Below are 13,695 nucleotides of genomic sequence, written 5' to 3'. Positions count from 1 at the left end.
TAAATGTATTCAGATTGCAAATATTTTAAAGACATCAAAACATGAGATAGGGAGTCAGTTTGCTATACTGTACATACCTCATACCGGAAGGTTGCCTCCAGCAGAAGTTCAGGAAGCATCTTCTCTCCCAGCTCCTGACTGCCCACATCAGAGACGTAGTGCAGAACCAGCATCTCATCCTCCAGGAACCGTCCATGTTTGGCCATGGAGCGCATGGCCACCTGAAACTTCTGCTGAAGGTTCAAGCTCTTGTCAACCTTGGTGAACATCATGAGCGCGTGAAAGCGTGACAGCTTTCCCTCCAGGTCAACTCCAGTTCCTGTTCTGCTTTCTGGATGTCCAGAACGGATGTCTATGGAAAGATCCGCATCATCACGGTTGGTGTTGTGGCTCGCTTGTGTTTCCTTGATACGTTTTGTGGTGCTGGAGAAGTTTTGCTTTTCGGAGCCAAAGTAGTAGAAGGCCACCACTGCCAAGGCTGCGGCAAGGAGCAGCATGATCTGATAGGACCTGAAAGTACTGATCCTTCCCATGGTGACCGACAGCACCCGCAGGACACCCATGGATCCACTTCTACATGCACATAATAGATTAGGATGTCCTTTCTTTCCCTGTCTTGTTGACAGTTTCTAATCCATGCCTTGAATGCAAGAAAAAGGAATTTATCAATGACATTTGCTGAGCTGAAAATGTCACTTTTACATACCTAATGAGATCAAATGGTACTATCTTTGTTTTGAGAGCTACAGAAAAGGGGATGAATAAATAATAAGGACTCAAATTAAGGCCGGTTCGTCACACAAATCTGTAGTATGACTTAGGAAGACTTAGCGATATGTTTTTATAAAACTTTTATGGTGTTTTTATCATTTTGGAGCTTGACAGCCCAGTCCACATTCACAATAAAGAAATGTATTAATGATGACTTCTCTATTAAATGGATAGTTAACCTAAAATTACAATTATTTTGTTTCACAGAAGGAAATATAAGAGTGAGAATTTAATGATAATGAAATTTAATGATCAATAATGATATATTATGGCTTCAGAAGACTTGGAATATAGTCATATAGACTATTTTTATGATAATTTTATTTACATTTCTGGTGAACACCCCACTCTTGATTCACTTTCATTACATGGAAAAGATACTATTCAATATTTCACGGTTTTCGCAACAAGGAAACCAAAAAGTCATAAGAGTTTAAAGACATTATGACATAAGAATGATCTTTTTTGGATGAACTGTGCGTTTAAGTCATTCAGGTCAAATGACAATTCAAAGATGAACAACCTTCATCGGTGTCAGTGTCAGCTCTAATGCAAGTCAGCAGCAGACGTTCTTAAATATGCAAATCCTTACACGAATTATCCGCGTGCCTTGCTGCGGGATGGCATGTAAGCAACACATGCACATCTTCCTGCACATGACTGAACTGAGGCACTTACCGCCGTCACATGACGCATTCAGCAACATCAGAAGTCCTTCACTGCTGCTGAAAGCAAACTGTGGAGCAGTCGGTCACTAAAGATTGAAGGAGAAAATGAATTTGCAAAAAGCAGAAGAAATGTGAAGACACGAGACATCTAAACACTTGCTCGTTTTACATCACCGGAAGTTAAATAGTTCATAATAAAAGACTCGCAATCACATGGTAGATCAAACATTTTTTTATTTCTTTATTTTAAAGTGCACCATAGATAAATTAAGAAATAAAGATGATAGAACCTTATTTCTAACAGAGAATGGAATGTACGACAATTTTTTAATGTTTATTTAAAATATCACTTATGTAGCTGTATTTACTTAGACTTATTTTATTTCTATTTAGTTATGGATATTGATTACTTTTTTGATGTTTAAAATTATGTTTTCGTACTTCAAAAAAAAAAAAAAGAATAAAAGAATACCTTATAAAAGTAAAAGTAAGATATATATATATACATTATATATATATATATATATATATATATATATATATATATATATATATATATATATATATATATATATATATATATACAGCTATGGAAAAAATTAAGAGACCACTTTACATTGATTTCTGAACTTGGAGTGGTCTCTTAATTGTTTCCATAGCTGTATATATATATATTTTCTTTATTTCTTAATTTATCTATGGTGCTCTTTAAAATAAAGAAATAAAAAAATGTTTGATCTACCATGTGATTGCGAGATATATATATGTGTGTGTGTGTCTGTGTGTTATATATATAGCTTATCTATGTGTATATATGTAATTTAGTCTTGTAATTATATATTATTGCTATAATTTAACAATGAAAAATCTTTGTTAAATTATAGCACTAATATATATATATATCAAAGCAATATTTATTCAGACACCTTGAACATTTAATTCATTATATATTAATATATACACACAGATACGCTATATATATATATATATATATATATATATATATATATATATATATATATATATGTACTCTTTTATTAATTATTGCTTTAATTTAACAATTTAACAAAGATTTTTCATTGTTATCAAATCCTGAGACCACATTGGAAAAAATCAAGGTTTAATGTCTAATTTAAACATGGAAAAGTTTTAAAATAATTTTTAAATATGTAACTTTTTTTAATGTTTTAAAAAAAAAAAAATTAAAAGGTTTTGTAGGTCACTAATGAAGTCATGTGTCACCATCAGCTTTTTTACTCTAAGACAAGTATTTGTCACATGATCTACACAAAGTTGGTCACAAAATGTTCTAGTCAAGCTACTGTTGCTCTGAGAGTGTAATGTGTGTTAATGTCATTCAGAAACACAAACATGTACATATGAAGTAAAACAGTAAGGAAAATTCTTGAAATACGTTTATTTGTACATAGTCACATAACACTCAAAATATTGAAGACAGACTGGATACAAAGCTACTTTTGAACTGAGGTGCACAATGAAACTGAATAGAAATGAAGATGAGGCTTTGTAACTGATGGCAGTTTATAGATGGTTTCTACCGAGTGCAGTCGTAGGCCAAAAATCCCTTACATCTACAAATAATCAAAAATACTAGGGAAAATTTTTCAGCTTTTTTTTTCCATTTTTTTTTTCTTTTTTTTTTTTTTTTAATTCCATGCAAGGAAGTAAGGAGGTAAAGAAAGTATTTGGCCCGCTATATATAATTTCATAATAATGATAGTAAAGAAAATTATATCTTTATGACATCAGAATTCAACACGTAAATAAGTAAAATGCAACAGCAATACCGAAAGAAATGTAACCAAAGCATTCTTAAAAAAAAAAAAAAAAAAAAAAAAAAAATGCTTTGACCTTCCATTAAATAGAATTTTCGATATCCTCCATCTGACAAACTTCACATAATAGCACACAAACTTACTTTTTATTTTCCTTTGAATTCAAATAGTAATTTTTCCTCTCTTTTTATTGGTGTAGTAGAGTTTCTAACAGTAAAGAGACTCCAGACCAAACCACTGAAACAAACATTCACAATCGGTATGAAATTGCCTATGCAAGTAAACCTTCAGTGCTATGCAACATTGACGGCTTTGTTGTCGACACACAAAGACGGTTCTGAGCGATGATTTTCAAGTACAACAACTAAAACTTATTAAACATTTTGTAATTTAACTCCTTTTTTTCCCCTCATTTTCATTTGTCATACAAAAGAGTCCAGAATTTCTGCATCTCTAGTTTGTTAGCAAGTCATTAAAATGAAAAAAAATTTAAGTTAGGTAAATTAGAAAGCGACTGATCACATTAGACATTTGCAAATGGGCTTTTTAGCGGGTCCGGCCCAAGAAGATCTGTAACCTGTACAGACAAAAACACACATAGTGAAAAGAACCATGCAATAAATGGCTTTAAGAGAGCTAACATAAGGCTGCTTACCATAACTAAGCTTTAATGTAGCTGATCTCAGTTTTCAGGCAGTAAATGAGCAGGTAGGGTTAAAAACACATGCAGGAGACTAAAGCGTCCCAGTAAGGACCGAAGGCAAAGAGAGAAAGAACAAAGAACGGAGGAATACAAAGTGCAAGAACCACCTGCATACATCAGTCTGACGCCAAGTGTACATCTGTTCATTTGTTTACTGCATATAAGAGATACAACAACGTTTACAAAAAAAATGTATAGCAAATGAATGCATAAGTGTGGAATACTACAATAGTAAGTACTCAGGACACCCTTTTAAACTTAAAAACAGTAGAAAAACAAACTGTCTATCATTACAATTTGCATTGTTAAATGTTGCCCAGTATTTAAACTGAATTTCAGCTTCGCAAAGAACCTCATCAGACTGTAACGTGGAAATGCGCGCGTGTCACTTCCTTCAGTTGATCCTACATCGAGCGATCAGATCTTCATCTGATCGTTTATATCTCAGGTGGTTATGAAAGTACTTACGTCGACTTTCCTTTTGAGGAAAATACATCATACATAAAACAGTGTGAGAGGAAAATAGTACTCAGGGGTTTCCTGCCTAGTAGCCATTTATCCATTTAAATAGCACGATTACACCTCATTTGTAATAGTACATTTTCACAGCTTTAAAGTAATGCAGAAACACGACAGGGAATTAACTGACAAGAGCCGTGGAGGGACAGAAAGCAAAAATGCGAATCTTAAAAGTTACTAGTTCACCCTAAAATGAAAACTCCCTTATAAATCACACTCGTGTCGTTCCAAAACTTATAAATATATTCTCAAAAACATCCATTTTTCTTTGTCTATGCAATAAAATACTAATGGGGTCCAATGTTTGGACATTCTTCAAAATATCTTCTTTTGTGTTCCTCGGAAGAAAGAAAGTCACACAGGTTTGGAACGACATGAGGGCGAGTCACTTTTTTTGGGGTGTGCCAACCCTTTAAATGTGTTTGTATACGACCTGTTCTGGAATATCTCACATTTCGATCCGTAGTTTAGAGGTTCAAGACGCCAAAGCGAAAGTGTTGTGATCCAGAAAGCTGGTAAATCAACAGGCGAAGGGAGCAGCTCAAACGAAACACTGCCATTACGGCCCCAAGCAAGGCACTTAACCTGACTCAAGAGGCGCTCATTAGTTAATTAACTAAAGATAACTACCTTTTTTTCCCTCTTCTCAGCCCTGTAATGTCACATAGGAGACATCCTGCACCATGAAACATTCACTGTACTGCAGTAATAAAAAAGAAGACAATGAGGGGGAACAGAGTGCGTTTATATACACACGTATATATGCATGTACGTATAGAAATGTAATTTGTAGTGATAACCTACTGTACTGTAGTGTCATCGGTAAACAATATTTTACCAGCGTCATCCACTTGAAGCATCTAAAAGCCATTTTACCGTCTAAAAAACATCCATTTCGTCCATAGAATCTTTCAATATGATGTGTAACTAACTACATAGCACCATCTTTCTTAATGCTTCTCGCACAAACTACAACCTGTATCTGTAAAAATGAAATAAATAAAGTTCCAGGCTAACAGAAAAGGTCTTGCCAGCTTTAGTGTAGTGGAATAAAGTACCCAGAGATACGGCGACTCAACCGGAGTTGATAAAAAGCTGTTTTGTTCTTTCGTAACTGCTTAGCGTCAAAGCACCAACAAGCGTTCGCTTTCCTGTGGCATGCAAGGGCACATGGAGGAGATGAATATCCATTCATATTAAGTGAGTGTATTAAGGCTTCATATCTGCACGCTGCCAGGGCATCTAGTAGGACAATCGTTACTCTGCGCTGCTCAATCGTACAGGACAGCCAAGAAAAAAACAGAGAGCCGATAACCTGGATTCCTGTGATGTTTCGCACACTGGAACTGGAAACACAACATTGATCTGTGAGTAAAAATGAAAATGTATGTCCTGATTGGCCAGACTGATTAGTTTTTGGCCATTTTAAAAGCATCAGTATCGACCGACAGCCTTGTTGATGGAAAATAACAATATTCGGAGTAAATGTTGTGTAAAATTAGGGAAACGATTCATCCGCATTGATTTGCTTACATATCGCCGTCAGTACTGGCCATCGAAAAAACCCATATCATAGTGCTAAAAATGAATACTTCCTTCCATGGAGGATCTGAACTGTTATTTATAGTGCGTTATGTGCATATTGAGAACACAAAATGTGTTTTTACCAATGTCTCTGAAAAGTCTGTACTCGTGTAGTGCTACTGCGAGGCCAAAATATGAGTTCGTAATAAAAACTAAATAAAAATATTCATGTCCAGTGCATAATAAGGTATACAGGCTATCATTTTAGCTCGCTGTGCATATAAGGAAGAAAAAGGAGAACAAAAATGTTATTATCCATCTATAGTAAAGGCCAGTGCGGCCAACTGAACTCAAAGGACAAGAGCGCAATTCGGAAATCAGCACCATCAGATTCGTACTGCTACTCCTCGACTGCCTTTCGGGAGGAGTTAGTGTTGGTTTAGAGAGGAAAGGCCAGGTAGCAGACCAGAAAGTTTCATACCCTGTTTTTTTTTTTAGAGTGTTCTCAGAGGTTCCGTGCATATTAGAAGGCATTTGTAGTTTTAAACAGGAAGACATGAACATCCCCACAAAAGCTCCTGAAGAGTGCAGAACGTGATTTTTCTTGAAGGTTTGTTTTCTGTAGAAAAAAATAATATATATATATTTATATATATATATATATTAATAATAATAAGTAGTATTGACTCTCCAGGAAAAGAGCAGCACAAGGGGGAGAGAAAAAAAAAACTACAGCTATAATGTAAAACCACACTGGACAATGGTGGGCAAGAGATGCCTCGTTTGGGGGGGGGGGGGAGAAAAATAAAGAAGAAGAGGACAAACAAAAGATGTCCTTCCAGGTTGTTTTAGTGCTCTGAAGGTCATTTGTACATGAGGTTTGGGTGCCATGATACTCCATGGCATAAAGCAGGCAGTGCGTCCGACGAAAAGGGTCTCGTTTCTGCCTGTTATCGGGCCCCAAGTTCTGCCAGTGGGCTCAGTTTTGGGCATGGTGTCGGATGGTGTGGAAGATCCAGTCCATCTTGGTGGTCCATCCACCATGGTGAGCGTCATTCATCTGCTTCATGAAATAGTCTAGGGCCTCCTGCTCGGTTTTGTCCAGCGCCAGGGTCTTGCGGATGTAAGCGATGTCATCAAAGGACTGCAGCTCTGGCATGCCTGAGCCCAGCATCATGGAAAAGAGGTTTATGAAAAGGTTGGCGTGCTGTCTGATGGCCAAGTAAGCCTTGTAACACATCTCCTGGAACCTGCAGGGGGAGACAGTGAGACATTCAGCTTCTCTGCAGCATCTATGGGTGTTAAGGGTTCAAAATTCATTAAAGTTGTATTAATTTGAGAAAATTATCTTGATGAACAAAACATGCAAGGCAAATTTTTGTTGGTCACAGGGCTTATTTTCTGCAATAATCCAAAAGCCAATGGAAAAATCCTATTGGCTTGTTGTCAAGGGAATCAGGAATCAGCTTGATGCTAACTTCTGAGTTGGCCTGTAAAGCCCAAAGTATACTTCACTTTTTACACTTACGTGAGGGTCAGCGTACAGTGCACGTGATGTGAATTTCGTCACCATAAGAGTATGTGCATACTGTATGCACAGGTCGCAAATACGCATTTTTTTTTTGCAGTAATTAGTTTATCCACAAGAGGGCTTCTCACACTGCGCTTAACCCCGGGTTATTGTCACTCTAAACACCACTTTTAACCCTGGGTAGAGGAGCGTTTCACACTTTTTAGTATTTTAGATGCGGTTTTAGCACCGCTTTTTACCCAGGGTTATGAAACCCTGCTCTGGATGGAAAAACACCATTTTTGCGGTGTTAACTCTGCATTGGTAACTGTGCCTGGGGGTGTTGATTTACAAGTCAAAGAAAAACTGCATAAACAGATCAAAATTGTGGTGAGAAATCGAGTCCCCCAGGAATCGGTGATCCCATTGGTTCAACTGACTTTTAAAGGGATGTATTTTTAGCACCTGATTATAATTCCTGCAAAATTACGTTATGATTTATACAGTTTAAAATGCATTATAATGACCATTAATGTCTTTAAAATGACATGGTTCATATACTAGTATATAACTGAAGCGATATTGTTGTGAAATCAAGCATTCCTCTTCTTACGGTTTTTTAGTTTGCTTATGTACTGCATACATCTATCTGATTAGCCTGCTTGCTTAGCTTACATTATATTAGGTATGTTTTTTGCTTTCAATTTCTGTTTCCAATTTGTTTTATTATGCAATACATAGGCATTAATTTTATATTTCAAGCATGTTGTTTGTATAATTAGTACAGACATCACGATAACAACTTTTAAATAGGCATTACTGCCAGGGTCCTAAAGGAGACCTGATTCCTGGGGACTCAATTTCTCAATTTGTGGCAAGAGATTGTTCAAAACTGTGCATGCGTCGAACGCGAATACAAAAAAAAAAATCTATGCAAATTTAAAGAGACTACATTAAAATCTTCCTTCATGTGCTTTTTACAAAAAACAGTGTTTGGATGAAACAAAAAAACAAAAAAAACTTCTTTGAATGTCCTTCCACAAGAGACTGTTTCCTCACTGGTTTAGTTTTACTCAAGCAAGTGCAGACATCGATGTCTACTCCTATGAGACACACTGATAAAGAGCAAATCCTGCTTTTATGAAGCCTCCTTTGAGTCACAACTGAAGCAGAGATTTGTTAGAAAGCGGAAGTCTGGAGGAGAAGCAGGAAACTTGGCAGCCAGCTGGCTGTCAGAGTATTGTTGGAAGAGGAAAGGCTGCTGGGATGGAGGCCCGAGAGGCCCATTTTGAAAGCCTCTATTGTTCAGCTCAATCTCTAATTGTTTCGGGTAGTTAGCTGTCTGCCAATTACTATGTTAATGTTGGAACAACAAAGAATTTGTTTCGGTTAAGCTCACACTGGAAAACAATTAGCAATGCTTCCAACATGAACATACGCACCTCTCAAACTCTCTGGTTTTAGTGCACTCTTGGGTTCCTCCTTTGCTGATCACAATTAGGAAGTCTTGAGTTAAGACGAACGGAACTCGCTCTCGCTTGTAGCCAAACTTCTTCTTCTTGTGGTCCAAAAAGTGACCAAAATCTATATGAAACAGCTGCAGGAACATAAGCAGGAGGTCAATATGAGGATACTGACTACAACTGAATGTTTCAGTGGCATTAAAGTTCACACCTGCCCGTCGTCCTTCACCATGATGTTACTGTTGTGTCTGTCACCAATGCCCAGAATAAAAGTAGCCACACAATAGCCAGCGCAGGATCGTGTAAACAAGTCGATGGCCATGTCATACCTATAAATACAGATGATTTCGTTACTAGATCTTTGAACTGCCCACTGAAAATTTTAAATTTAAAATTTGTTACTCACATCTCGCCCTTGTTTTTGTCCTTTAGCCACTGATGCAGCGTTGAACTGTTAAACTGCAGTGCCCCCTTCAAACCCCCTTTACACTGAATCTGCATGATGGTGTGAGAACTTCTCACCACCTCTATGAGACCCACACAATCTCCAATAGACAAGCAGCCATAAGGGAGCATTCTATGATACCAAAAAATTAAGAGAAATTATATATATATTTTTTTTTTTCAAAGTAAATTATACTTAAACTCACTCAAGGCCACAAGAGAATTATAGACAACTTAACATCAGTACCTAATTAACTACTAGTTATTTGGCAGATGCTTTTAACTAGTGTTACTTACAGTACACTTATGAAGTCAAGGAAAATCAAAAAAAACAATGATGGCTAATGCATTACCCTTTTGGGGTTTAAAAACCTACAACAAGATCTTTAACCACTACACCCACATACCTCAGGTCCAGCCCCTGATTCTGCCAAATGTTCTCCATTATCCTGATGATCTGAAGTGTCAACATGTCTTGTCTCAAATCTAAAGAAAAGGAAAAGGTAGAAAAACTTGACACTTTTGTTTCTTACCATAAAAAATAAGGGCATTCATTCTGAAATAGCAGTATAAAAGATAATCTGACCATCCCCGTTCTTGAAGATGATCTCATTGTTTTGGAACAGAAGTTCGGACATGATGTCAGGATTTTCCCAGTTCAGCCAGAGAGGCCTCTTGGCAGAGGACATGATTCTGCAGTCTTCAAGTCTGCCATGCAAACAGAAAAACAAGTGACAAATCAAACATACATTAGTGTTCTAAGTTTAACATCAAGTCTGCATTTATTTGATCAAAAATACAGTAAAAACAGTAATATTGTGAAATATTATTACAATTTATAATGACTCTTTCTATTTTAATACATGTTGAAATGTAATTTATTCCTGTGATGGCAAAGCTGAATTTTCAGCTGCCATTACTTCAATAGATGTTGAAAACAGATGTTACAATACTTCTGTGGAAACCACAAAACATTTTAGGGGAATTCTTTGATGAATAGAAGGTAAAAATTTTTTATTTCAAAATGAAATATTTTGTAACATTATGACTGTCACGTTTGATCAATTTAATGTGTTCTTGCTGAATAAAAGCATCGATTTCTTTGAAAAACTGTAAGTGACCCCACACTATTGAGTGGTGGTTTAAGTGGGAAACACATTAGCCCACATTAGCTCATGCTAGTGTACAATTGTGTCCTTTTACGTCTGCCCTGTGTGTTGTCCCTGCTAAGTGATAATACATTCTCTCAGCTGTATATACTGCACAGTGTGGTACTCACCGTAGGTTACCCAGCTGGTGGGCGGGGTTGAGAGGAGAGGTGAAATTTTGGAGGGCATCCATGTAGTCCGGTCGCCTCATCTGCTCCACCAGGAACTTCATTTGCACCTGAAAAACCAAAATAAATACACTTTAAAATAAAAGTCAGTCAATAAAATAAAATAAAAATATTCTAAGCTTAGCATCAGGGCAACGAATGATGGCAGATTGGGCAACGTCTCCTGTTGTAGCAGGAAATTGATAAAGGGCAAGAGATAATAGAAAAAGCAATAGAATGAAATTTAAAAATGCATCTTATATCAATAGCGGGGTTTCCACTACAGATTTGTGCAAAAATTTTGCGAAATGATTCTGTTTATTATTTTCCCCCTCGCGATAAGTCATTCCAAAAATCCTGGAAATGGATATTATTAGTAGGTTTAAGTATATCGCAGCTACTGTACTAGACTTTTTTTTTTTTTTTAAATCAAAGGATACGTAGGTGTGTTATCCAAGCATTAATGGCAAGGAAAGCCCCTTATACTTGGGAGCGGCCACGTATGAGGTGTTTCTGGATGTTTCTCCCTCCTATCTGCTTTGAGGTCTTGATCAATTGAGGCATTTTTTTGTTGTTTAGAATCCAGTAACTCTTTTGTCTTTTATGAGTTTAATAAAGAAATCTGTCTCGTCTTCTGTCCAAACATACTTTAAAGAATGACTGAATTTCATGTACAGCAGGTGACTTGTAAATGCAAAAAAAAAAAAACGGTTTCCATTGCAGTTTTGCAAAATATTCCTTTTTCGAATTGCCTGAAAAAACCACCTCATGTGAGCGTAAAAACTTTTTTGCAATATATGGGAGTTTTTGTGAAACTGACGGGTTTCCATTGGGCGTATTTTCAATTTGCAATTTCAATTTGCGCAATTTAATGGATAATGGAAATGCAGCTAATCACTTCACCAAATTATTTCCATTCTGATAATTACTTCCATATTAATAATTACAAAATTTTTATGTTATAACAAGTACAAGTATTTTCAGATAGCTTGTTTATTGCAGATTCTTTAATCTATTTATTCAAATGCTGAAAGTTTGATTTACTGTTTTTTTAAATTATTTATTTAAAGATTTCCCAGTTGATTTATTGATTTTTTTAATTATCAAATAATTCACAAGTATCACATTTGGGCCCCCATAATAAAGAGCTTCTCACATCAGCAAATGCAAAGCAACTTAATTGGCCAATAAACTTTAAGCTAAACTTCTTTACATTGACAACATTGTGTGGGATGTTTTGGTAATTCAAGGTAATGCCTGAATGCTATTGAGGATCACCTCACAGAGTAGATGGCGTATCCTCCGTAAATTTAATCTAACAGCTAAGGTTTCACTTGCAGTGTACGTTAAGACTCTCCTAATATAACCTCACATGCCTACTTTTAGGTGGGGTGAGAAGGTCAAAGGCTGAGTTTACCTTCTGAGTTTCATCCTTCTTCTCCTGTTTGAGAATGTCTGTGAGGTTGATGAGCTTCTCCATGGCTTCCACCTGTCTGCTCAGGTGCTTCAGGTACATGCCACATGCCCGACAGTACGACTCCAGCAGCAGACCAAACCGCTGACTCACGGTTTTATTGTGCATCTCTGACCTGCAACCCCACAAGATGTTATTGCAATTTAACTAGAACTTCAAAAACGTCACCGTGATATTTAAGTCACTGTGCGTAAAACCCTGACAGAAAGCAGAACAAAAATAAGAAATCACTTACTTCAAATGCCAAAAGAAGAAGTGCCCAATCCTCTGGTTGGTAAGAGCTTTTTTCAGCAGAAATCGTACCAGTGGGTTATCAAGATACTGCTCATACTTCAGAACCTTAAACAAATGAAAAGTAAAAAATTAACAAGTAAACCTGAGAAGGCATTTATAATTAATAATAACTGAATATATCAGTTTTACCTGAACCAACTGAATGAGGTACTGTGAGAGTTTGTCATCAGTCAGATACTTCTCAAGGCATCGAACTGCGAAGTCTCGGATCATTGGATCAGGATAGTTACAGTCAAGCAACTCCATGGCTTGTTCCGGTTTTATTGCGGGCCAGTCTTTAAGAAGGCAATACATCTGTGCAACTTCATCTCTGGAATTCCACTTCACCGCCAGCAGAATCTTGGGCAGGATTTCTGGTATATTTACACAATACTGCCTACAGAAGAAAACGCAAACACAGTTCTACATAAACGTTTCTGCAGACGGACACTAAAATGACTAGAGCTAATGAGGGCGTTAGATTACCTGTGCCTCCATAAGAAGTCTTTTTCCTGCTCAGTGATCTCAGAAAGTGGGTCCCTGTTGCCCAGCTGACGAAGTTGCTCTATATCTGCCTCCGTCATGGCGTGGTCTCGTGCCAGTCTGCTGCTCTGTAAATCGCAAGAAAATATTATTATTTAATAATCTGATTAATAAACATCAATCTTTTAGTCCATTTTTGCTGACAGTAAGGCTTTTTTGGAATGCAATGAATACTTTTATTCAGCCAAAAAACATTGAATTGATCAAAAGTGACAGTAAGACATTTATGATGTTACATAAAAATATAAATGTTTCATGTAAATACTGTTCTTTCTATTCATCAAAGAATCTTGAAAAAGAAAGTATCATGGTTTCCACAAAAATATTAAGCAACAACACTGATAATAAGAAATGATTCTTGAGCACCAAACCAATATATTAAAATGATTTCTGAAGGTTCATGTGACACTGAAAACTGGAGTAATGATGCTGAAAATTTAGCTTTGCATCACAGGAATTTACATTTTAAATACAAAATCACATGTATTTAAAATGTAAATTCCTGTGGTGCAAATGTACAAATCACAGAAAATTACATTATACCACACATTAAAATAGAATATTTTACAATATTATAGTTTTTGCTGTATTTTTGATCAAATAAATGCAGACTTGGTGAGCTTGAGAGACTTCTTTCAAAAATATTTTAACTCTCAACCTGGTAGTATAGTTTCAGTTTGAATAAGCCTCAA

At 36.3% G+C, this 13,695-nt stretch overlaps 2 protein-coding genes across 6 annotated transcripts in view; both read right to left on the bottom strand.

Moving 5' to 3' along the window:
- The window catches only part of xxylt1 (xyloside xylosyltransferase 1), a 49,359-nt gene extending 47,759 nt beyond the window's left edge, over nucleotides 1-1,600 (bottom strand). The window contains exons 1-2 of one of the 2 annotated variants that reach the window (XM_067387184.1): nucleotides 1,450-1,600; nucleotides 78-640 (exon numbers count right to left, since the gene is read on the bottom strand). In XM_067387184.1, the coding sequence (XP_067243285.1) occupies nucleotides 78-563 (486 nt within the window). In that variant the 5' untranslated portion in view covers nucleotides 564-640; nucleotides 1,450-1,600. Of the gene's footprint in view, nucleotides 1-77; nucleotides 641-1,449 lie in introns of those variants that run through there. The other variant, XM_067387187.1, reaches the window with a different exon arrangement.
- Nucleotides 1,601-2,849: 1,249 nt separating this feature from the next.
- Nucleotides 2,850-13,695, bottom strand: part of pik3ca (phosphatidylinositol-4,5-bisphosphate 3-kinase, catalytic subunit alpha) — a 23,422-nt gene continuing 12,576 nt past the window's right edge. For all 4 annotated transcript variants that reach the window (XM_067387930.1, XM_067387929.1, XM_067387934.1 and 1 more), the window contains 11 exons: nucleotides 12,947-13,071; nucleotides 12,611-12,857; nucleotides 12,423-12,526; nucleotides 12,131-12,302; nucleotides 10,678-10,784; nucleotides 9,985-10,106; nucleotides 9,806-9,884; nucleotides 9,361-9,531; nucleotides 9,166-9,283; nucleotides 8,934-9,088; nucleotides 2,850-7,231 (listed from right to left, as the gene is read on the bottom strand). In XM_067387930.1, coding sequence (XP_067244031.1) covers nucleotides 6,961-7,231; nucleotides 8,934-9,088; nucleotides 9,166-9,283; nucleotides 9,361-9,531; nucleotides 9,806-9,884; nucleotides 9,985-10,106; nucleotides 10,678-10,784; nucleotides 12,131-12,302; nucleotides 12,423-12,526; nucleotides 12,611-12,857; nucleotides 12,947-13,071 — 1,671 coding nt within the window. In that variant the 3' untranslated portion in view covers nucleotides 2,850-6,960. The remainder of the gene's footprint in view (nucleotides 7,232-8,933; nucleotides 9,089-9,165; nucleotides 9,284-9,360; nucleotides 9,532-9,805; nucleotides 9,885-9,984; nucleotides 10,107-10,677; nucleotides 10,785-12,130; nucleotides 12,303-12,422; nucleotides 12,527-12,610; nucleotides 12,858-12,946; nucleotides 13,072-13,695) is intronic.

Source organism: Chanodichthys erythropterus, chromosome 6, assembly GCF_024489055.1.
Source record: "Chanodichthys erythropterus isolate Z2021 chromosome 6, ASM2448905v1, whole genome shotgun sequence".
NCBI lineage: Eukaryota > Metazoa > Chordata > Actinopteri > Cypriniformes > Xenocyprididae > Chanodichthys > Chanodichthys erythropterus.
This window is presented reverse-complemented; position numbering and strand designations above follow the sequence as displayed.